Consider the following 24,749-nt stretch of genomic DNA (forward strand, 5'->3'; position numbering starts at 1 on the left):
TTTTTTTTTTTTTTAAGATTTTGTTTATTTATTTGACAGAGAAAGACAGCAAGAGGGAACACGAGCAGGGGGGAGCTGGAGAGTGTGTAGCAGGCTCCCTGCTGAACAGGGAGCCTGACGGGGCTCCATCGCAGGCCACTGGCATCATGACCTGAGCTGAAGGCAGATGCTTAATGACTGAGCCACCTAGGTGACCCAGCTTTCTCATCTTTAAAATGGGGATAAAAATTACCAGAAAAGAAATTGAATCAGTAGTCAAAAAACTCCCAACAAACAAAAGTCCAGGACCAGAGAGCTTCACAGGCGAATTCTACCAAACGTTTAAAGAGTTAATACTGGGGCACCTGGCTGGCTTAGCCGGTAGAGCATGTGTCTCCTGATCTCAGGGTCGTGAGTTCAAGTCCCATGCTGAATGTAGAGCCTACTTAATTTAAAAAAATAATAAAAGAGTCAATACCTATTCTTCTCAAACTATTCTAAAAAACAGAAAAGGAAGGAAAACTTCCAAATAAATTTGATGAGAACTGCATTACCCTGATACCAAAACCAAATAAAGACACCACAAAAAAAGAGTACTACAGGCCAATATCCCTGATGAATATAGCTGCAAAAGTCTTCAACAAAATACTAGCAAACCAAATCCAACAATGCATTTAAAAAAATCATTCACCGCAATCAAGTGGGATTTATTTCTGGGTTGCAAGGGAGGTTCAATATTCGTAAATCAATCAACGTAATAGGTCACATCAATAAAAGAAAGGACAAGAGCCATCTGATTATTTCAATAGATGTGACGAAAGCATTTGACAAAGTACAACACCGATTCATGATAAAAACCCTCAACAAAGTAGGGTTAGAGGGGACATACCTCAACATAATAAAGGGTATATGTGAAAAACCCACAGCTAACATCATCCTCAATGGGGAAAAATTGAGAGCCTTTCCCCTAAGGTCAGGAATAAGACAAGAATGTCCACTCTTAACACTTTTATTCAGCATAGTACTGGAAGTCCTAGCCACCACAATCAGACAATAAAAAGAAATAAAGGTCATCCAAATCAGTAAGGAAGAAGTAAAACTTTCACTATTTGCAGAACATGATACCATATATAAAAAACCTGAAAGACTCCACCAAAAAAACGGCTAGAACTGGTAAATGAATTCAGTAAAGTCACAAGATACAAAATCTACATCAATTATGAAGCAGCAAAAAGAGAAATTAAGAAAACAATCCTATTTACAATTGCACCAAAAATAAGATATCTAAGAATAAACCTATTCAAAGAGGTGAAAGACTTGTACTCTGAAAACCCAGAAAACCCATAAAAGAACCCACAATTATATAGTGAATCTTTGACAAAGCAGGAAAGAATATCCAATGGGAAAAAGAGTATACCTTCAACAAATGATGTTGGGAAAACTGGACAGCAACATACAAAATAATGAAATTGGATCACTTTGTTATACCATATACCAAAATAAACTCAAAATGGATTAAAGACCTAAATGTGAGACCTGAACCAATAAAAATCCTAGAAGAGAACAGAGGGAGTAACTGGTTTGAATCTGTTGTAGCAACTTCTTTCTAGATATGTCTTCTGAGGAAATGGAAACAAAAGCAAAAATAAACTGTTGGAACTACAACAAAATAAAAACCTTCTGCACAGCCAAAGAAACAATCAACAAAACTAAAAGGCAACCCACAGAATGGGAGAAGATATTTGCAAATGACATATCTGATAAAGGGTTAGTATGCAAAATACATAAAGAACTTATAAAACTCAATGCCCAAAAAACAAATAATCCAATTAAAAGTGGGCAGAAGACCCGAATAGACATTTTTCCACAGAAGACATACAGATGGCTAACAGACACATGAAAACATGCTCATCATCACTTAGCATCAGGGAAATGCAAATCAAAACTACAGTGTGATATCACCTAAAATCAAAAACACAAGAAACAACAGGTGTTGGTGAGGATATGGAGAAAAAGGAACCCTCTTGCTGTGTTGGTGGGAATGCAAACTGGTGTGGCCACTCTGGAAAACAGTTGGAGAGTCATCAAAGAGTTATGAATAGAACTACCCTAAGATCCAGCAATCACACTACTGGGTATTTACCGAAAGAATACAAAAACACAATTCAAAAGGATAGATACATGCACCCCAATGTTTATAGCAGCATTATTTACAATAGCCAAGATACGGAAGCAGCCCAAGTGTCCACTGATGAAGAAGATGTGGTATATAGCTTTCTGCCCGTGGATGTCGCTTTAACTTTAAGCATCGTTAAAGTCTCCCCTCCCATCGCCGTCATGTCTAAGTCAGAGTCTCCCAAAGAGCCTGAACAGCTGCGGAAGCTCTTCATCAGAGGTTTGAGCTTTGAAACAACCAATGCGAGTCTGAGGAGCCATTTTGAGCAATGGGGAACACTTGCGGACTGTGTGGTAATGAGAGATCCAAACACCAAGCGCTCCCGAGGCTCTGGGTTTGTCACGTAGGCCACTGTGGAGGAGGTGGATGCAGCCGTGAATGCAAGGCCACACAAGGTGGATGCAAGAGCTGTGGAACCAAAGAGGGCTGTCTCAAGAGAAGATTCTCAAAGACCTGATGCCCATTTAACTGTGAAAAAGATTTTTGTTGGTGGCATTAAAGAAGACACTGAAGAACACCATCTAAGAGATTATTTTGAACAGTATGGGAAAATTGAAGTGATTGAGATCACCACTGACTGAGGCAGTGGCAAAAAGAGAGGTTTTGCTTTTGTAACATTTGATGACCACGACTCTGTGGACAAGATAGTCATTCAAAAATACCATACTGTGAATGGCCACAACCGTGAGATAAGGAAAGCCCTATCTAAGCAAGAGATGGCTAGTGCTTCATCCAGCCAAAGAGGTCGAAGTCGTTCTGGAAACTTTGGTGGTGGTCGTCGAGGTGGTTTTGGTGGGAATGACGATTTTGGTCGCAGAGGGAACTTCAGTGGGCCAGGTAGCTTTGGCGGCAGTCGAGGTGGTGGTGGATATGGTGGCGGTGGGGATGGGATAACGGATTTGGTAATGATGGAAGCAACTTTGGAGGTGGCGGAAGCTATAATGATTTTGGCAATTACAACAATCAATCCTCAAATTTTGGACCCATGACAGGAGGAAATTTTGGAAGCAGAAGCTCTGGCCTCTATGGTGGTGGAGGCCAATACTTTGCCAAACCACGAAACCAAGGTGGCTATGGTGGTTCCAGCAGCAGCTGTAGCTACAGCAGTGGCAGAAGGTTTTAATTACTGCCAGGAAACAAAGCTTAGCAGGAGAGGAGAGCCAGAGAAGTGTCAGGGAAGCTACATGTTACAACAGATCTGTGAACTCAGCCAAGCAGTGGTGGCAGGGCCTAGCTGCTACAAAGAAGACATGTTTTAGACAATACTCATGTGTACGGGCAAAAAACTTGAGGACTGTATTTGTGACTAATTGTATAACAGGTTATTTTAGTTTCTGTACTGTGGAAAGTGTAAAGCATTCCAACAAAGGGTTTTAATGTAGATTTTTTTTTTTTGCATCCATGCTGTTGATTGCTAAATAGTCTGATCATGATACTGAATAAATATTTCTTTAAAAAAAAAAAGATGTGGTATATATACACAGAGTGAAATATTATTCAGCCATAAAAAAGCATGAAATCTTGCCATTTCCAATGATGTGGATGGAGCCAGACTGTATAATGCTAAGCCAAATACCATATGACAAATACCATATGAATTCCACTCATACATGGAATTTAAGAAACAAAACAAATGAGCAAAGGGAAAAGAAAAAAAGAGACAAACAAAGAAACACACTGTAACTATAAGGAACAAACTAACAGTTACCAGAGAGGAGGGGGAAAGGGTAAAATAAAGGGTGGGGACTAAGGAGTGCACTTGTGGTGAGCACTGGGTGGTTAAAAAAAAAAACTTGGAAAAAAATCTTAATAAATAAATAAATATAATGGGTGTACATATATGGGGGCTTGCCCATATATGGGCATATATGTACTAAGTATAATCCAAGGCACATAAGTGCTCAAAGAATATTAGCTTTTATTATTCCTAACTTTATTTTTTGATATACATATATATTATGAAATGATTACCATAGTAAAATTAGTTAACACATTCATCACCTCACACATTACCATTTCATTTGTGTGTGGTGAGAACATTTACGACTACTCTTTCAGCAACTATGAAATATATGATACAGTATTATTACTAAGAGTCATCACACTGTACATTGGGTTCCCAGAACTTATTCATCTTATAACTGAAAGTTTTTACCCTTTGACCAACATCTCCCCATTTTCTCTCCTATCCCTAGGCCCTGGCGACCATCATTCTACTCTGTTTCTATGAGTTCTTTTAGATTCCATATGGTATTTGTCTTTCTCTGCTTGACTTATTTCACTTAGAATAATACCCTGAAGGTACATCCATGTTGTTGCAAATGGCAGAATTTCCTTCTTTCTCACAGCCTGGATATTCCCCTGGGTGTGTGTGTGTGTGTGTGTGTGTGTGTGTGTGTGTGTGTGATTAATCCATTCATCCATCAACAGACACGATGTTTCCGTATCTTGGCTATTGTGAACAATGCTACAATAGACATGGGGATGCAGATATCTCCAGATAGTGATTTCATTTACTTTGAATATATACCAAGAAGTAGGACTGCTAAGTCATATGGTAGCTCTATTTTTAATTTCTTGAGGAACCTCCATATCATTTTCCATAATGGCTGTACCAGTTTACAGTCTCACCAACAGTACACAAAAGGTTCCCTTGTTCACATCCTTGCCAACACTCATCTCTTCTCTTTTTGATGACAGCCATTCTGACAGGTGTGAAGTGATATCTTATTGTGGTTTGGATTTGCAATTCCCTGATGATTAGTGATGTTGAATGCCTTTTCATGTACCTGTTGGTTGTATGTCTTCTTTGAGAAAATGTCTATTCAGGTCCTTTGTCCATTCTTTAAATAGGATTATTTGGAGGTTTCTTTGCTATTGAGTTCTGTGAATTCTTTATGTATTTTAGAGATTAACCCCTTATCAAATCTATAGTTCTCAAATAGTTTCTCCCGTTTTGTAAGTTGTTTTTTCGTTTGTTGATTTTCTTTTGCTATGCAGCTTTTTAGTTTGATGTAGTCTCACTTGCTTATTTTTGCCCTTGTTGCTTGTACTTTAGAGTCATATCTGAAAACTCATTGACAAGACCAATGTCAAGAGCTTTGCCCCTGTTTTCTTCTAGGAGTTTTATGTTTTGAGGTCTTATAATTAAGCCTTTTATCAATTGCAAGTTAATTTAATATCCATAGAATGGCTATCTGAACTTCAAAAAATCCATCTAGCATGTCCTTAACCATTTCACTCAGTTATTATCCAGTGAAATACCAAATAAATACCTTCTCTCTTGCAAGAATCACTGTTTGTTATAAGAACCTTTTTTAGAGTGGTAGCTTTATCCTATTCCTGCCTTTACCAAAGCCACTTTTGTGTTTAACTGTTCCCTCCTTCGTCCGGACTCTCCCCGATCTTTGAGAAAACAAACAGGCTCTCTAGGAAGGGATTCATTATTTCGTTCATTCATTCATGAAACAAAGCTTTTCTGAGAACTCACTACACACCAAACCCTAGGTAAGATGCTGAGGATGCGGTGCGGAGCAAACAAAAACAATTTCGGGCCCTCAGCGTGAAGTGGGTCCCCATCGCGGTTCAGATAGGGAATGAGTGCAAGGTCAAGGACATGGAGCCATCTACCCCACCCAGCACCTCAGAAAACTTGACAGGGCCCTCCCAGCGACCCAAGTCACTGTGCACTTCTTGGCAAGGCTTTGACACTGAGAGAGGACTTGGGTAAAATAAATGCAGAAAGGACGAGAGCGTCTGCAATTCAGGCAGAAAATAGGCAAACCCGGTTAAAACAAGCAAGCAAGCAAACTCCTCAAAGCAGCACGCTCTGAAAGCTTCGCTGACTCTCCCGGTCCCAGTCTGGGGAGTCACCAGGTGATCTGGAGAGAGGGCGGTGAACGTGGCGCCACTCCCGGTCTCGGGTGGACGCGGGACACCAGCTGGGGCTGCGGGGCTGGGGGCCGCCCGCAGGCGTCCCACCCGCCGCTCTCCGGATCCGGAGCTTCTGAGCGGCGCCCTGGAACCTGTGCCCTGGAACCGCGCTGCCGGGCGCGCGGTGGGGCGAGGCCGGGCCGCGGGGGTGGCGGCCCCGCCTCGGGAGAGGCGGGCCGGGCCGAGCCTATTTGAGGCGCTGAGCCACCGCCCGGTCAGGGATCGCACCACCTCAGCAGAAGCCGGCCCCGCAGCAAGCGCGCGAGCGCCGAGGCGTAGGGTGAGCGGCGGGGGCGGGGCGCGGGGGGATCCTGCTGGCGGCCGCGGCCGGGCAGGGACGAGGGCGCCCGGGCGGGGGCTGGGGGCTTGCCGGCCCTGGGGTCGGGGGCGGCGGGCGGCCGCGGAGAGGCGGGCGTCGCGTGAGGAGCCGGGCACCGTCCTGGGCAAGGGCCCGTCGCCTTTGACCCCTCGAGAGAGCGCCGTCTGAGACGCAGGGAAAGTTAGCGGCGCTTTACAGAAAGTTCCCGGGCGGGGGTGAGGGCGCGGGGCACCTCCGCGGCGACTGGCAGCCTCGGCCACGGCGTCCCGCCCTCGAGCGGGTGTGTTGTGGGGGGGGGGAGGGGGCGTTCAGCAACCCCAGCGGCCCGCCCCCGCTTGGGATTAGGAAGCGGGTCCGCCTTCCCTGCAAGCGGGGGGCCTGCCCAGGGACTCTGGAGGCGGGTCCTGCGCCCTTGACTGGGCTGCGCGGCCGCGGGACTGGGGGGCGCGCACGAGTTCTTGGGCCAGGCCAGGCCCCCGCAGCGGCTGCCGCCTCTCTCTGGGTGCAGATCGCACAGAAAATGGTGATGCCCCAGGGCCTGAGTGGGCATGGGTCTGGCTTGGCAAACAGTGCACGTCCAAACTTTTGCAAATCAGTGACTCATCCCTGCCCAGATTGGCTAATTTGGGCATTATCCCAGACTGTGCTGAGGACGCGTAGGGTGTGGCAGAATGTTGGTCCGAAGGTGCAGAGCCGCAGCGGGGGACAGCTGTTAAAACAGGTTTGAAGATGTATTCTGAATTATGAGTGCTGAAATGAAAACACTATAATGTGTCCACTCTGAGGAGTAGGCGCTGAACGCCAGTCAGGGACACAGAGGGTGAGGCTGTGACTTCGGCTTCAGGCCCACCCCTTTAAGTCAGTGATTCCCATTCCAGATACTGTGGAATCTTTGTAAAGTGACTCCTGGGAGTTGGGTTGCTGGACAGTGAAGAGGGCTGAACCACAGTGACGCAGTCTGTTTCTGGGATTCTGGGAAAGGAATGGAAGACAGTTCATCTGTGATGGTTGGGAGATGGGAACTGCTTGTTTGGGGGTTACACTTAGAATCACACCTACTCCATGTCCTGGGGAAAAGTTTGATGATGGTTTTCGAATGTTTTGAGCTTAGAAGTGCTAGAAGAATGCCTCACCTGGTTACTTAAGTAGCCGAAGAGGGGGAACACTGCCTGATTGACCCCCGAAGCTAGTTTTTTGCAGGGGTCCTTAATCAATGATGTCTCCTTATGCTGCAAACTTGCATCAGTGCTTTACTATGAAGACTTTTCACTTATTGCTAGTGAGGCCAAAAGGCCAGTGTTGGTCTCACCTATGGTTTAGGTACCTACTTGCCTAGAACCTCGCCAGCCGGACTCTACGTCTTCGCTGCAGCAGAAACCTACATTCATATATTATATAACTGGAGCATCTCGCGTTGACCTTAACTACAGTTTCTTCTAAGCTTAATGTATCTGAGACTCATGGCAACGGATCTAAAACATAGCCTCCCTCACCTGTGATGGTTTGGGAACGAGGCTGCTGCTGAGGACAGCTGGGTTAACATTCGGTGTCCAGTGCCCGAACTGGTTCTTCTGATTAAATTCTGAGTGGTAAGCCTGCCAGAGCAGTGCTTGCTGTAAACTTCCAATTTGCTGCTGACTAAGTATCATGTGTTCGCTCTTGACTGGTGTTCAGCTTTTCCATAGGGGGAAAACAATCAGTAACTGAGAGGCACAAAGTAACTTTACCTTCCTTGATACTGAGGAACTATGATAAGAAAGAAAGCCTAGTAAAGGACCAGTTTCCTTTATTCCAACTCAACATCACCGAATTTGGCTTTGGAAAGTAGACTTGTTTCAGCAAGGGCAGGAAGTAGACTGCCTCTCCTGTGTTCTTTGCAGAGGAGTGTGGGCTGTGCCTTGGGGTTCTGAGGAAATGCATTCATGATCTACTTCTCTTTCAGCTTGTATAAAGGTCAGGGCCCTTTGTGAGCAGAAATTTCAGAAGTGCTCCCAGGAACCCCAGCCCCTGGACTAATTGCTAGGTGCACCTAGAATAGCATAGTACAGTAGATAGCCACTGTTTATTAGAGGGAAAAGCTACAATTAACAGCCAATTAAAAGGTCTACATTCTGACTCACGTTTAAATTCTTTATTCCAAAGCAACACTGAACTACTTCCTGTAGGTTTTTCCAAATGTGAAGAGTCAGGTAGTATTTCCTCAATTTTTTGTTTTGCTTTAATGTAGTGTTTCTTTTCTGGCTCTTCTAAATTCTCTGATTCTGGGAATGGCAGGATGGAGTTCACATGTCTGTAGTATCTGTAGGGTGAGAAGATTTTTTTTTTACATTTGATTGTGTCTCTGTATAATTTAGTTCATTTAAAAGGAGGGAAGAAAGGAAGGGAGGGAGGAAGGAAGGAAAAGAAATTTTCCAGGCAAGAAAGATATTTATCCAAATAGATGTTTTTTAAAGTTCTAAGGTTGCTAACCTTGATTTCAAAAAAGCATCAGTCATGGTCTTTTTTCGAAAAAGAGAACTGATGGTTGAGAATTAACATATCAAAACAGTGCATACCTGATTTTTGGAGAAGTACACTTTATTGGTTTAAATGTGGTTATAATTAGCAAAGTGACTGTGCAAAATGGCATCGTGGTATTCAATACTGTGTGTATTGAAGCTTACTGAATGAGTCACCCAGCTAGTTTTCTGACAAAAACATGATCTCTTTTTTTAATTTGCTTACAATTTCAACATGTTATGTAGTTCTGAATGAATAAGTCAGAGAATTAATTTCTAAGTGAAGTAATTAACACTTTTAAAGGACTATGACTATGGACTCTGAGTAACAAACTGAGGGCTTCAGAGGGGAGGGGGGTGGGGGAATGGGATAGGCTGGTGATGGGTAGTAAGGAGGGCACGTATCGCATGGTGCACTGGGTGTTATACGCAACTAATGAATCATCGAACTTTACATCAAAAACCAGGGATGTATTGTACGGTGACTAACATAATATAATAAAAAAATATTATTAGAAAAATTAAAAAAAATAAAGGACTATGCCTTAAAATTTCAGAGTGAGGTTTTACATTTAGTGTAAAATGTGCCTGCACTAAGAGTGAGGATGCTTGGACCCTGGTTGTTGACCTGCTAAGAACAGAATGACTTTGGGCCACCATATTAGCTCTCTGAGCCTCAGTTTCCTTACCTCTAGAATGGGAATATTAACTTTCCCCTGAAAATCTTATAAGATCATTATCAGAATGAGAATAGGAAAAGTATGGGAAAGTGCTTCATAAACTGAAAAGCACCACATTAATGCAGGGTGTCATTATTCTAATGGGCTTGTCTAGTGTGTCACAACATGATGCAGACTGTCACCCAAGGCTTTCTGTGAAACACAGTGGAAAGAAAGTGAAATCTGCTTTGTTCCTCAACTTGTCTTGGTTGGAGCTGGAAATAAGCTGAATATGCTTGAGCAGAGACTTCTAGAAGAAATGTTACATTTTGAAATGTTAAAAATGCTGTCTTTAGTTTTTAGTTGTAATCAGCCTTAAAACACATCTTAGTTTGATTGGAGTTATATTAATATGACACCTTCTTAGGCCCATGGTACAGATTTAGCTAGTTTTAACTAGTGAAACTAACTTTCTGGTTTTTATTGACCTGCGTATCTCAGCTTCTGCAGGGTTACACATGCCGATCAGCCTAGACAAGTGCTTCTCAACCAGGCACAATTCTCCCTCTCCCCCCAACCCCCAGGATATGCGGCAACATCTGATGACATTTTTGGTTGTCACAATTGGGAGGTGGGAGATTGTGCTGCTGGCGTCCCGTGTATTGAAGCCATGGGTATTGGCGTACGTCCCATAATGCGCAAAACAGCTTCAACTCCCCCGAAGTATCCCACCTGAAATGTCAGAGGTGCTGGGGTCAGCACGAAGCCTTTACAGAACAGGAATATCTAAGACAAGTCAAAACACTTATAAAGTTATAAGTCTGGGTCTTTGGTACATTGTGCAGGAATGGAAAAAATTTGTGTAATCAAACGAACTGAACTGTGAAGTTCAAGATTGTTTCCTGCTGGCGTTCAAAATGAGAGAGGCTTTGTTTGCTTAAGAAATGCCCCTTTTGGCGCCTGGGTGGCTCAGTCATTAAGCGTCTGCCTTCAGCTCAGGGCATGATCCCGGCGTTCTGGGATCGAGTCCCACATCAGGCTCCTCTGCTGGGAGCCTGCTTCTTCCTCTCCCATTTCCCTTGCTTGTGTTCCCTCTCTTGCTGGCTGTCTCTCTCTCTGTCAAATAAATAAATAAAAAATAAAAAAAGAAATGCCTCTTTTGGGGCGCCTGGGTGGCTCAGTCCATTAAGCATCTGGCTTTGGCTCAGGTCATGATCCCAGGGTCCTGGGATCGAATGGGATAGAACCCCACGTCCAGGGTCCTTGCTCAGTGGGGAGTCTGCCTCTCCCTCTCCTTCTCCCCCTCTACCCCACTCTTGCTCAAGCTCTTGTGCTCTCTCTCTCTCTCAAATAAACAAATAAAAATCTTGAAAAGAAAGTGTCCTTTCTGAGGCGCCTGTCTGGCTCTGTTGGTAGTGCGTGCAACTCTCAATCTTGGGGTTGCGAGTTTGAGCCCCACGTGAGGGTGTAGAAATTACTTACACATAAAATCTTAGAAAGAAAGAAAGAAAGAAAGAAAGAAAGAAAGAAAGAAAGAAAGGTCCTTACTTTTCCTTTTCTGTAACAATGCTTCTCTCAAGTTCCTCCTGCGGTGGCAACACACTTTCTAACCAGCGGAAGCCTTTTGGGGAAGGAAGCTGAAGCAGAGGAGCACCTGACTTCTGCTTTCAAAGATCAAATGCTACAGGAAATACGGAACATAAGCCCTGGGAGGGTCACTGTGACTTCCCAGTCAAATTGCCAGCAGTTTCCCATGTTAGAAGATGGATACGGTGGGGGGCCTGGGTGGCACAGCGGTTAAGCGTCTGCCTTCGGCTCAGGGCGTGATCCTGGCATTATGGGATCGAGTCCCACATCAGGCTCCTCCGCTAGGAGCCTGATTCTTCCTCTCCCACTCCCTCTGCTTGTGTTCCCTCTCTCGCTGGCTGTCTCTATCCTGTCGAATAAATAAATAAAATCTTAAAAAAAAAAAAAAAAGAAGATGGATACAGTGATACCCTAAACTGTTTCCAAATAATGTTTGAGAATGCCCACCTTTAAAAAAAAGATGTGCCAAGAAAAAAAACAAACCTTAGTAGAAGGTAATATTTAACTGTGGTATATGTAACAGCAAAGAATGATAAACCATCTGAGATGTATAAATGGAGGACATTAAGTCCTGAGAGGAGTTCTGCCTTTTTTTTTTCCCCCAAAGTCTAATATTTTAGATTTTTAGGACCTATCAATTAGTATCCCTTGGCGGGGGGTAATGTCATTTCTTAAAATAATTGAGAAAATATCACAAGTGGGCAAGTCAAGGGAAAAGAGATTCTGATTGTTTAAGATCCAGGCCACTTTGGCTATAGCACAGGTGATCCTGACCCAAGACAACTCACCCAGGCCTCAGGAGTCCAAAGCTGCCCTCTTCCCCTCACTGCCAGGACACCTGCAGTGGGAGCAGGTATAAAACATCTTACATGATTAGAGACTTGGCATAGGGAGAGGAGAAGGAGTGATGTGTCAAGGCCACCCCTTGAGTCAGCTTTGGGCAAAGCGGACTCTCTTTGGTAGCATCCTACCCAAATATGTTTTCCTTCATATTGCCTGACTTCTTTTCCTTTCTTGTCTTTTCTTTGCTTTTCACCCTAGTTTGTTAATACTGCCAGAGTTCCATTTGGAGTAACAAATAACTTAAAAAAAAAAAAAAAAGCAGATGCATCTTGTACCTGCCTTTCTTCTTCTTTGCTCCACACCCGGATCTTACCTCTCCTTTAAGGCTTAGCTCAAACACCACCTTTTCCCTTCTTAGAAGTAATAGTTCTAGGCACACCTGGGTGGCTCAGTCGGTTAAGCATCTGCCTCCAGCTCAGGTCATGTTCCCAGGTCCTGGGCTCGAGTCCTGCATCGGGCTCCCTGCTCGGCGGAGAGCCTGCTTCTCCCTCTGCCGGCTGCTCCCCTTGCTTGTGCGCTCTCTCTCTCTCTAACAAGTAAATAAAATCTTAAAAAAAAAAAAGTAATAGTTCTAGTTGTGACTCCCCATCACATAGTCTGGCTCACAGCGTTGATCCCTTGTGATCCCTGCTGGCCTGTGAGCCCTTTGACCATACAGATCTTGGCCTATCCATCTTCAAACCCAAGCAAGAGCCCGCACAGTGCCTGGCCCAGAGCAGGCATAAATATGCGCAAACGAGGGAATCAATAATTGGCAGCAACTGCATCTAGGGGCATTGGTTTCAAATCTCAGGAGGAATCCATCAACTCTGCTTTCCTGCTGAAACCCAGACGAGGGCATGGGGGTTGATCTTGGGAACAAAAGGGGCGGTGGGTGATATTAAGAGGCTAAACCCTTTGTAAGAGGTGGAGGAAAAAGCATCCAGGAAGGAAGGTGAGGAGGACCACAGATGAATCAGGACTGTTTGTGTCTTCACCAAGGAAGGAGCAGAACATTTTCTTCCTCATTCATCGCTCTCCTGTGTTGTATGGCCTCTTACTCCCAGGATTCAGAACCCAGGCTGGTATGATTCGAGTTTAAAATTATGAGTTAAATAGGGCTGGGTGATCTAGCTGGACTGCATCCCTGCTAGGGCTTGCTTTGTGGTTCCACACTATTGGTTTAGGCATATTTGGGGAATAAACTCGCTTGGTTAGAAAAATGCCTGTGGATCACCTAGAACTGCCCAAGGAACTATTTGTGATGTTATCTAGAAACTGGTAAAATCTTCTAGGATCAAATGATAACCTGTCTTTTTTTTCCCTTTCAGGAAAATGGCAGACAGTTTTTCAGTAAGTGTTTTATATCTGTTTTCGTACCATAGTATACACTCCATGTGGGTTGGGGGCTTTCTTCTTTACCACCAGACATCCCCTTCTAATTCTCTCACCCTGCGGCTTCCTCTGGCCTTACCTGCCCACTAAGGGCTTATTAGCTGAAGTCCTGTTTCTCCAGCAGTAGGTTCAGGAAGAAAGCCAGGCAGATAGAGGCCTGGGACTCACTAACAGTAACTCCTCCACTGAGGAGCCTGGGACAGAAACAGGTAGATTCTGTGGGCAGGAGCTGAGAAATAATATGAGCAAAGGGAGTGTGGTGCAGTCCGAGTATCCTGATTTCTGCGGTTATTCTTCTCATGTCAGTTAGAGAGGATGTGCTTTTACATAGAGGAAGGCTAGCTCCTGACTTTGGCAGATTATGAAAGGCAGCCCTCCTGATCTGAGATGATGGGAAGCAAGAATAAAGGGAGGCAGGAGATACAGCAACTGTGCAGACACCCCATGAGGCAGAAAGAAGCAGGGAGCTACCCCGGCTTCTCCCTTCCTCCACTCTTTAGTCTCCTGCCAATGCTGCCCCTTAGTCAGACTCATCTGGAAGCCTGGAAACCCCCATCTGCAGGAGTTAGCTCCCCTGTATCAGCACCAGGCAAGGAGAGGGATGGATTTGACCAGTACATTGCCACATTGGCAATATGGCAGGACTGACTCTTTGCTGTCAAACGTGGAACTCATGGAACTATGAGAACTCAGCCCCATCACCCTGACCACCTGCTGTAGGGCGTCTTTTCATCTGAACCATATAGTTGCTTGACTGTGATAAGCCTTGGTCAAAAAAACAGAGGTAAGGCAAGTACAGGCCTATATCAGAAACCACTGTGCGTGGCCATGAACCTGTTGTGGCTGCCAGAGACAGACTTGTGGTTCTGTTAGAGGTCAGAAATGGGACTAGAAGCCCTTTGAGAGCCACTAAGAAGGGGACCACACCTTCCAGAAATCCTCTTCTGGAATGGTCTTGTGAAACCGGGATGGAGACTCTTATTAAGCCATCCTTGTTCTTTGCAAGGAAAAGTCTATGCCATTGGATAGTTGTATTAACTTTACCATGTAGTTAATATATTGACTTTATAGGGCCAAAAAAATATAGCAATCATTATTAGAATAATAATCCATCAATAAAATGCACTCTTTATGGAAAGACAAGTCATGTTGAGAACTGTAAATTGCTTTGCTTTCCATTTTCTATATGGCTCTCTTCCTCTCCATACAGACAGTAATCAATCTGGAATCCCACTTACTTAATGGTATGATCTGGCCTTTTAACACAAATAAACTTTGAAATTTTACAATAGTTTTAGATTTACAGAAAAATTGCAAAGATAATACAAAGAGTTCCCGTATACCCTACGCCCACTTTCTTCTATTATTAATGTCTTACATTAGTATGGTACACTTGTTACCATTAATAAACCAGTACTGATACATTACTACTAAAAAAAAAAAAGAATAAAGTGATGAAGTATATATAATCTCAAAGTCTAATTTTAGTTTTAGGAACTGCGAACTATTTAATAGGTGGAAAAAGTTTTATTGATACGAATTTCATACCCTTACCATAGCCCTCTACTTAGATCACATATTTCTGTTTTCCTGAAAATTCTGTTTTTGTGAGTGTTTTTCATCCCGTAATTGTCGATGTCTTTCTTTCCAGCTTAACGATGCTTTATCTGGGTCTGGAAACCCAAACCCTCAAGGATGGCCTGGTCAATGGGGAAACCAGCCTGCTGGAGCAGGGGGCTACCCAGGGGCATCTTATCCTGGTGCCTACCCTGGACAGGCCCCTCCTGGCGGCTATCCTGGTCAGGCCCCTCCTGGCGGCTATCCTGGTCAGGCACCTCCAGGAGTCTACCCTGGACAGGCCCCTCCTGGCGGCTATCCTGGTCAAGCCCCTCCTGGTGCCTACCCTGGAGCCTACCCTGGCCCGACAGCACCTGCTTATCCTGGACCACCTGCACCAGGAGCCTACCCTGGGCAACCGAGTGGGCCTGGGGCCTACCCGCCTCCTGGGCAGCCAAGTGCTCCTGGAGCCCACCCTGCTGCTGGCCCCTTTGGCATCCCTGCTGGACCACTGGTAAGACGGAATCAGGCGTGATTGTGATCAGGACAAAGCTAATGAGGAACCGACACAGAGATTGTCTGGCGTGTTGGTGCCATTACTCTGCTGTGCTCTGGCTGGGAGCTGGTTCTGAGCGCCAACCTGCAGAGGGCTGCAGAGAGACTGGAAGCTGTAAACTCGCTGCTTAGAGCCACTTTTCAAGGACCAGTCATGGTGTATGTCAGCCCAATAGAAAAAATCATTGTTTGTACTGAGTTTAGTATATGTTCTGTTAGTATAAAGAGAAGCTAGTGTATCTTTTGAAGACATTTGTAAAGCAGCTTTAATATAAATGAAGTTAAGATCACAGTAATGGGGGGACACTTTGGTTAGTATTATTGATAAACACTGACTCACGCCGACAGTGTGCTTTTACATGGATGATTTCATTTAACCCCATATCTGCCCCATAAGATACTGTTATTGTCCCTACTTTACGCACGAGGAAAGGGGACAAGAGAGAGTTATACAGTTTGTCTGGGGTCATGGGGGAACGTGTAGGGAAACCAAGGTAATGTGGTTTTGAAAAACCTTCTAAAGATAATTTTGTGATCTAAGGATTGAATTTTCATTTATATTAAAACCTATTTTAGTAAATAAATTCTAAGGGTAAAACCTAACTCCTGGGGCCTCTAGACACATCTCAGACACAGATCCCTCCCTTCCAGATGTATAGTCTAGTCGGGAGATAATATACAGATGTGGGGAAACTGTTCAGTAGCCGCCTGGAATCAGACCCTTCCAGGAGCGTGTGGACGTTGGCACAAGTAGCGTCTGACCTGCTTTTCGGTCAGCCTAGAGGAGAGTACAGAGAAGGCGCTGGGAGTGTGGGCAGCACTGGGCAGGCATTAGCTGACTACAGTTAGTCATTTGCAGGTAGATGGGGACGTGGAGGCTGTGGCAAGGAAGAGGCAGATGTGGGAGAGGTTGCAGAGGAGGAGCCCCAGGAACGAGTGATTAGGTCTTAGTCCGGGATGATGGAGTTTTCAAGGCTGGATAACTGGAGCACCAGCCACGGGTCAGCCCAGACCGGGAACTCAGGAAGGAGACGGGGCGGGGGTGGGGAGAAGAAGAGACAATTCCAGTTCACACCTGTTGGATTTAAGGCATCTGTAGGAAATTCAGATAGGAGGAGGCATGGGGCCGGAGAGAAAAGACTTGGGTGGTGGTTGAACCCGGGGTGAAGAAATTATTAAGGGAAGAGAGAAGAGGCCAAAGGGAGTTTGGGGAATATTTACAGCACCTTGAACCTAGATCGTTAATACATTTTTGTGGGAGAACTAGGGAATGTATTAAATGAACAGTGTTCATTCCACAAATATTTAGTATCTGCCATGTTCAGAGCCCCCTGTTGATGCCATGTAAGGAGAACTTATGAGAACTCACAAGCCCTCAGGGAGTAAATGACTGTGATGAAGAATGTTGTGTGACCAGGTTCTTAAGAGTGGCACGGGGCGCCTGGGTGGCTCAGTCGTTAGGCGTCTGCCTTCGGCTCAAGGCCTGATCCCAGGGTGCTGGGATCGAGCCCCATATTGGGCTCCCTGCTGGGAGCCTGCTTCTTCCTCTCCGACTCCCCCTGCTTGTGTTCCCCCTCTCACGGGCTATCTCTCTCTCTCTGTCAAATAAGTAAATAAAATCTTAAAAAAAAAAAGAGTGGCACAAAGTTGTATAGCTAAAACCGATACAATTATATCTCAATAAAAATAATTTTAAATAAAGAAGAGTGGCACAAAAATGTTAATGTTGATTGCAAGGTCTAGCTTAAACCTTTCTGAAAAATAGTCCAACTGAATGAATTATAGATTGGGACTGCCTGAGTAATGAGAGATACAGTGCTCCAAAAGGAAATATGTTCTGTCTTTGGCACCAATTAACTGATGATTTTCTTCTTCCTTTTTTTTTTAAGATTTATTTATTTATTTATTTGAGAGAGAGAGAGTGAGAGAGAGAGCACAAGCAGAGGGAGGGGGCAGAGGGAGAGGGAGAAGCAGACTTCTTGCTGAGCAGGGAGCCCAATGTGGGGCTCGATCCCAGGACCCCAAGATCATGACCTGAGCTGAAGGCAGATGCTTAACTGACTGAGCCACCCAGGCGCCCCTTGATGGCTTTATTCTTGATTATTACTTGTGCAGGTAGGAAGCCTTATCCCTTTAGGCCCTGGGCAGGGTGACCCGAGAGTCCGGAAAAATGGATTAAATTAGCGTTATGTGTTAGTCATATTAGCAACATATATTTTTTTCTTTCCCCAAGAAGACATGACTCCTTATTGATATGTGTTATGTTTTTTATTCCCAGACCGTGCCTTATGACCTACCTTTGCCTGGAGGAGTCATGCCTCGCATGCTGATAACAATTCTGGGCACAGTAAAGCCCAAAGCAAACAGGTAAATACAATATTAGCAAATCAAATATATCTGTCTATTTTGAATTTTAATAAAATATTTAAAACTATGCATTGAGAATTCTATACCATCGAATAGGATTATCACATAAATCAATGTGTGTTCCCACCAAGGGGACAAAATATCCCTCACTAAATCTTGTTTTTCTCCCAGAACCACCATGACACAGTTCTACTCTTTTTTTTTTTTTTAAGATTTTATTTATTTATTTGAGAGAGAGAGCATGAGCATGAGTGGGGGGAGAGGCAGAGGGAGAGGGAGAAACAGGCTCCCTACTCAACAGGGAGCCTGATGTGGGACTTGATACCCGGACCCTGGGATCATGACCTGAGCTGAAGGCAGACACTTAACCGACTGAGCCACCCAGGCGCCCTGAAACAGTTCTGCTTTGTGAGGACAAAGAGAAAGAGCAGACAATCCATACAGAAAAACCTAGGTTCTTCCTGGCAGTGAGAACCTAAGAATTTAAGGGAAGGACAGCCTTTGTCATGTAATGCTTGGCCATCCCTCCACCTCTGAGCCATATCTTGTCTAAAAAACCAAGCATGCACTTTATATCTAGGTGCCCATCAAAAATTAGGGTCAGAAACACAAAGATGGTGGTGGGCGTCATTTTGAGTTGATCTGAGAGCTTGCTCATCATACCACTGTCTCCTCATATTTGTACAGATGACCCTGCAGTCGTGCAGGTCACAGTGCCGTCTCAGATCTGGTGAGCTTGACCTCCATTTCCACTTTCCTACTGGGCACATCAGCAGAGTCACAGATTCCCATGGGGTCAGCCAGGTCTACAGATGTTAAGTGGCGGGATGGGGGAACCCCAGTCTTCTGAGTAGACGCTATTTACGTCAAGATTTAAAAAGATCCTACAAGTTAAAGACTTCCTCAAAAGAAGTCAACCTTTGCCATTGGAACTGGTCTGATGGAGGTGAGCTAGGATGGAGTGAGCCTCTGAGCTAATTTAGGGAAATCCATGCTGATCTATGGCTGCCTTGGGGTGGCTGGCCCTTGTTAGTACCACTGGTTATATTTACATGTAACACAAGCAGGTTAAGGATGTCCTGAAAACATCCAGTGTGCCTGTCCCTGAGGTTAGTGGTACCATTAAAGCTCCTGCAGCCATAAATTAATCTGTGTTTCTGGGTTTTATAGACAGTGCACAAAAGGGACAAGTCCAAGCTATGTGCACAGGTTTACAGGAATCCGTAAACAACCTCTGTGAATCTGTCCCCTTGCTCCTGGTGGATCAATGGGAACCCCCTTTTCTATTACAGGAAATGGATTCAGCCTCTGATACAATCCTTTTACATTCAGCTAGCCCATTCACACGTACCTCCAGCCGGCCTTCTCTGGTTCTGTGTGGTAGCCAGTACCCTAACCCCCCCCCTTCTTTCCACACAGCCTATAGAGCTTCTCTAAACGCAGTGCTTACTTGCACAATAAAGCTTGTCTCACAGGCAGTTACCAAATGTATATATCCCCTGCCCTTGTCCTTATCCATCTTTCCTCCCCCAATAACACAGAACCCAGCAGCACAGCTGAGCCTGAGCACCCAGCATTCACGATTTGGGAGTATCTGCTCTCCTCCCTCAGCCACATTCACACAGAACCACGGTGGTGCGTTGGCCTTATTGAGGGTTTTTGCACTAGAAACTTCAGCTCCAGTAACGCTAGAGGTGTAGTCAGAGACTGTGGCAGATTAAAACTCATTTAGGTGGAAATGGTGAAGATGGTAGTAAACTGAAAAAATGGTTGCTTGGTTCTGCAAAATCTATGTGAGGAATTACCTGAAAAAAAGAATGTTTAAGGTGATAGAGATGGCAAGATCTTCCTGTTCACTGCAGGGAAAATACAGCCATTGGATTTTTTGAGTCAAACACAAATGCTGTTGCCATCTGACTATTTTGGTCCTCTCCCTGGGAATTTAATCATTGGAAGATACATTTGTGGTTGTATGTGTCTGTTACTGGGTAAATGAAAATGCTCAAGGAATCATTGTTAATAGGTCTAGAGTGTAGACCTTGCTTTCAAATGAGAGCCCCGGCTGATTCTGATGTTAGTGTTCCAGGGAACACACTTGGAGAAGCTGAGCGATAGGGTTAAGACTTGAACAGTCCGAGGCCTCACGTTTGCATTAACATCCAAGGAGAAGGAACAAGGTCAGAAAGTTAAGCCAGCACTTCCATTAATTCCACGTGACGTCAGGGAATGTTTAACACATTTATTGCCATGACTTTACAACATAGCAACAGGACACTGAACATTATGTTTATCTCATGCCTGTTATTTTAGGACTCGGTTTTTGGTTAACTATAAGAAAGCAAGTTATTTGATAGCTTCCATTTATGTGACTGGCTTGCCTTTAATAGGTATTAAAAGTAACTGGCAGGGCAGGCCCGAGGTAAGCGTTATTATTTGCCATGTAAAGCATAAAGTGCCCTCAAGGCGGCCCTAAGCTTCTATTAGGAGACCTTGAAGAGTTTTCATAGTAGAGGCAGTAAAGAGGGAATGACAGCTGAATGGAATGATGTGACCAAAGACAATGAGGCCAAAAAAAAAAAAAAAAAAAAAAAAGGACCACATAGTGCCTCGCTTACTTTCACAACCTACAAGAACACATTAAATACCAGGCCTGGTATACGTTTCAGTTGAAGCCATGCTCTGGTTTGTCTGCTTCCGTTTCGAAAATGTTCCTGTATTTTATAAAATAATTGGATCTTTAGATAATTACATGTTCTTCACTTGATGCGGATGTACAACTTGAATCATGTTACTAACTCTGGTCTTTGGTTTAAAACAGACTTGCTTTAGATTTCAAGAGAGGGAATGATGTTGCTTTCCACTTTAACCCGCGCTTCAATGAGGACAACAAGAGAGTCATTGTTTGCAATACAAAGCTGGATAACATCTGGGGAAAGGAAGAAAGACAGATGGCTTTCCCGTTCGAAAGTGGTAAACCATTCAAAGTAAGTTATTGCTACTATTATATATTGATAACACATATCATCAATGGGGAATCACTCTACAACCACTAGGCACCTGAAATGAATTTATCAGCTATCCTGGGACACCTAACGGGTACATCCACTCTCCATCCCCGGGGGCCCAGGCGCAACAGGACTGGCACACTCCCCAGCTCCATTCCCGCCCTTCACCATTGTCCCTGTTACCACACCTTTGAGTTTAAGCTTTTCTGGAAATGAGAAAAGTAGCATCTTTAATAAAAAAGGCAGAAGGGGGTGCCTATGCGGCTCAGTCGGTTGTGTCCGACTCTTGATCTCAGGGTCCTGAGTTCAAGTACCATGTTGGGCTCCATGCTGGGCGTGGAGTGCACTTAAAAAAGAAAAAAAAGGGCAGAAGGTCTCAATAGTACAGTTGGGCTGAGACTTAGTGCCTTAATACAGCATAATTGGCATGGCAATCAAAGCTAATTTTTAAAAATTCTACAATTAAGACGTTTTATGAAAAAATTTTTATAGATTTTCAAATTAAAAAGACCTCCATCTTTTCCCCTTTCTCCCAACCTCACAAAGGTTGCAACTTAGTTAATATCTTTCCAGTATTTTCTATGACATACAGCACTATTTTTAAAACTTTTATTTATTAAATAATCTCTACCCCTGAACTGATGACCCCAAGATCAAGAGTCACATGCTCTACCAACTGTCCCAACACACTTTGTTTTTAAGCAGTGGTTAAACAAATACTAGGTCCACAGTATTGGGTTAGGTTGACGGTTGAATGGGCAATGAAACAACTAGACTGTAAGCTCCTCAAGGGCGGGGACTTATAGGGACCATACTCTATATTTGGTGGACATCTTCTCACATTAGAACGTTGTTTTTTTTTTTTTTTAAGATTTTATTTATTTATTTGACAGAGATAGAGACAGCCAGCGAGAGAGGGAACACAAGCAGGGGGAGTGGGAGAGGAAGAAGCAGGCTCATAGCAGAGGAGCCTGATGTGGGGCTCGATCCCAAAATGCCGGGATCACGCCCTGAGCTGAAGGCAGACACTTAACCGCTGTGCCACCCAGGCTCCCCTGAACGTTGTTATTTAATAGCATTTCATGGCTTAGATATGTGCTAAGTCTATGAGTACCCTATGGATGATAATTTGGAGTATGGAAATACTCCAAACAAATAAAACTTTATTTGGTTTATTTATTTCACTTAGATACTGTAATAATGGTCCTTATAAATTTTTGCTTCCTAGAACAAGAATTTTATTCCAAGAATGTACATATTTTAAAAAAGATTTTCTTTGAGACAGAGCGAGAGAGAAAGAGAGAGAAGCACAAGCGGGGAGCAGGGGGAGAGGGAGAAGCAGACTCCCCACTGAGCAAGGAGCCTGAGGTGGAGCTTGATCCCAGGATCCTGGGATCATGACCTGAGCTGAAGGCAGATGCTTAACTGACTGAGCCACCCAGGAGCCCCTCAAGAATGTACATATTTAAAATTTAGATAAGATATTGCGCAAGTACTGCTTCCAAAAGGCCGCAAGGATAAACACGTTCACTAACTGTTGGAAGAATGTTTCCGCTACTCTGGCCCAAACTGGTTATCAATCTTCACAACATTTGTCACCCTAGCAGAGGATTCCTACTTTAGTATTTTTATTTTCATTTATTTATTGAAGTACAGTTGACACAGGATGTTACACTAGTTTCAGGGGTACAACCCAGTGATCATCCCTATGTTACGCTAATGCTTACACCTGTCACTATACAACGCTATTACAGTGCCACCGACTGTATTCCTGTTCTGCACCTTTCATCCCATCACTGGAAGCCTGTACCTCCCACTCCCCTTCACCCATTTTGCCCATCCCCATACCTCCCCTCCCCTCTGGCAACCATCAGTTTGTTCTCTGTATTTATGAGTATATTTCTGCTTTTTGTTCATTTGTTTCTTCCTTTGATTTTTTCGATTCCACATATAAGTGAAATCATGGTATTTCTCTGACTCATTTCATTCTTTCTCTGACTTATTTCGTTTAGCATAACATCCTCTAGGTCAATCCATGTTGTCACAAATGGCAAGATAACATTCTTTTTTATGGCTGAGCAATATTCCATTGCATCTATATAGAAGTCTATATACCATATATCTTTATCCATTCATCTATGGATCCACGCTTGAAGTGCTTCCATATCTTGGCTATTATAAACAGTGCTGCAGTAAACATAGGGGTGCATATATCTTCTCACACTAGTGTTTTCATTTTCTTTGGGTAAATACCCAGTAGTGGAATTACTGGATCATATAGTATTTCTATCTTTAATTTTGTGAGGAACCTCCATACTGTTTCCCACAGCAGCTGCACCAATTCACATTCCCACCAAGGGTACGTGAGTGTTCCTTTTTCTCCACATCTTCGCCAGCACTTGGCGTATTTGTATTTTTACTTTTAGGTGTTAGCCATACAAAAACTTTGTTTTTATGGAGACACATTATTAGTCTTTACCTTTATCGCTTCACCTTATCTTTCCCTCTCTCGTTTTATTTTGCTTGAATCTTTGAATATCAATCTGTGGAGTTTATTTTTGCTGCAGTTTTTTTTTTTTTTTTTTTTTTTTTTTTTTTTTTTTTTTTTGCTTTTTGTTTCGTTGTTTTTATTTGAGAGAGAGAGGGTGAGAGTGTGCAAGTAGGAGGAGTAGGCAGGCAGAGGGAGAAACAGACTCCCTACTGAGCAGGGAGCCCGATGCGGGGCTCGATCCCAGGACCCCATCCCAGGACTCCAGGATCATGACCGGAGCTGAAGGCAGACACTTAACCAAATGAGCCACGCAGGTGCCCCCACAGTTCCTTTTTTGGACTTCAGTCAGTTCCACAGATATTCATAAAGATGAAACGTGGGGCATTCTGAGCTCGGGCCAGACCGGCTTTGAAATTAACGAGCATTTCTAACACTTCTGTGTATGTGCCATTCCAGATACAAGTGCTGGTTGAACCTGACCACTTCAAGGTTGCAGTCAATGATGCTCACTTGTTGCAGTACAATCATCGGATGAGAAATCTCCAGGAAATCCGCAAACTGGGAATTTCTGGGGACATAGATCTCACCAGTGCTTCACACGCTATGATATAATCTTAAAGGGGAGGATTTAAAAAAAAAGAAATTGAATATAAACCCTTACACATTGAAACTTCATGTTTCCTGACTGAAAAATTTTACCTTCATTCATCACTGTCCTTGTAAATCATCCATTTAATAAACATTCTAAGAGTTCCTCATCTTTGTGTATCATTTAATTGGGGCAATTTATTTTTTTTTTTTTAAGATTTTATTTATTTATTCGACAGAGATAGAGACAGCCAGCGAGAGAGGGAACACAAGCAGGGGGAGTGGGAGAGGAAGAAGCAGGCTCATAGCGGAGGAGCCTGATGTGGGGCTCGATCCCATAACGCCGGGATCACGCCCTGAGCCGAAGGCAGACGCTCAACCGCTGTGCCACCCAGGCACCCCTGGGGCAATTTATTCTTGATAACGCACAACGGACTCAGTAGAAAAGGAATATGTGGCAATATCAATACTGCATTTGAGTCTCCCAGGGTTTTCTATACTTACTAAAATATTTTTAAAGAAAATATTGTTTTACTGTCTTTCAGAGTTTCATAAAAACCAGAACATGCTACAAGGAAATCATTCTCCCATTTTTTTACTTAAGGAAGGATATATTCAGGAATGAGAAAAGCACGAAGTGCAGCTGTTGGTGACCCACAGTTACTGTTAGCATTCTGTGTATTTCTTTTCATTCCTTTTAACTACTTTTTCTCTCTAAGCTAAGCTGTTTTCAAATCCATATTTGATAGCAATATGAGACAATCTTGCTGTAGGTTCTTTTGGTTTTTTATGAAATCTCCATATTTGTAGAGGAAAAT

General features: G+C 43.7%; 1 protein-coding gene and 1 pseudogene across 1 annotated transcript; both read left to right on the top strand.

Annotated features, from left to right (window-relative positions):
• The first annotated feature begins 2,273 nt into the window (after window positions 1–2,273).
• On the top strand, window positions 2,274–3,333 carry LOC103674572 (annotated as a pseudogene).
• A 2,899-nt stretch (window positions 3,334–6,232) lies between these two features.
• Window positions 6,233–24,101, top strand: LGALS3 (galectin 3). The gene is made up of 6 exons (XM_040641858.1): window positions 6,233–6,368; window positions 13,305–13,326; window positions 15,020–15,439; window positions 17,759–17,847; window positions 20,666–20,831; window positions 23,800–24,101. The coding sequence occupies exons 2-6, from the start codon at window positions 13,309–13,311 to the stop codon at window positions 23,953–23,955; spliced, it is 849 nt and encodes a 282-aa protein (XP_040497792.1). The 5' UTR covers window positions 6,233–6,368; window positions 13,305–13,308; the 3' UTR covers window positions 23,956–24,101.
• The last annotated feature ends 648 nt before the right edge of the window (window positions 24,102–24,749 follow it).

Source organism: Ursus maritimus, unplaced genomic scaffold (assembly GCF_017311325.1).
Source record: "Ursus maritimus isolate PB19 unplaced genomic scaffold, ASM1731132v1 scaffold_25, whole genome shotgun sequence".
Lineage (NCBI taxonomy): Eukaryota > Metazoa > Chordata > Mammalia > Carnivora > Ursidae > Ursus > Ursus maritimus.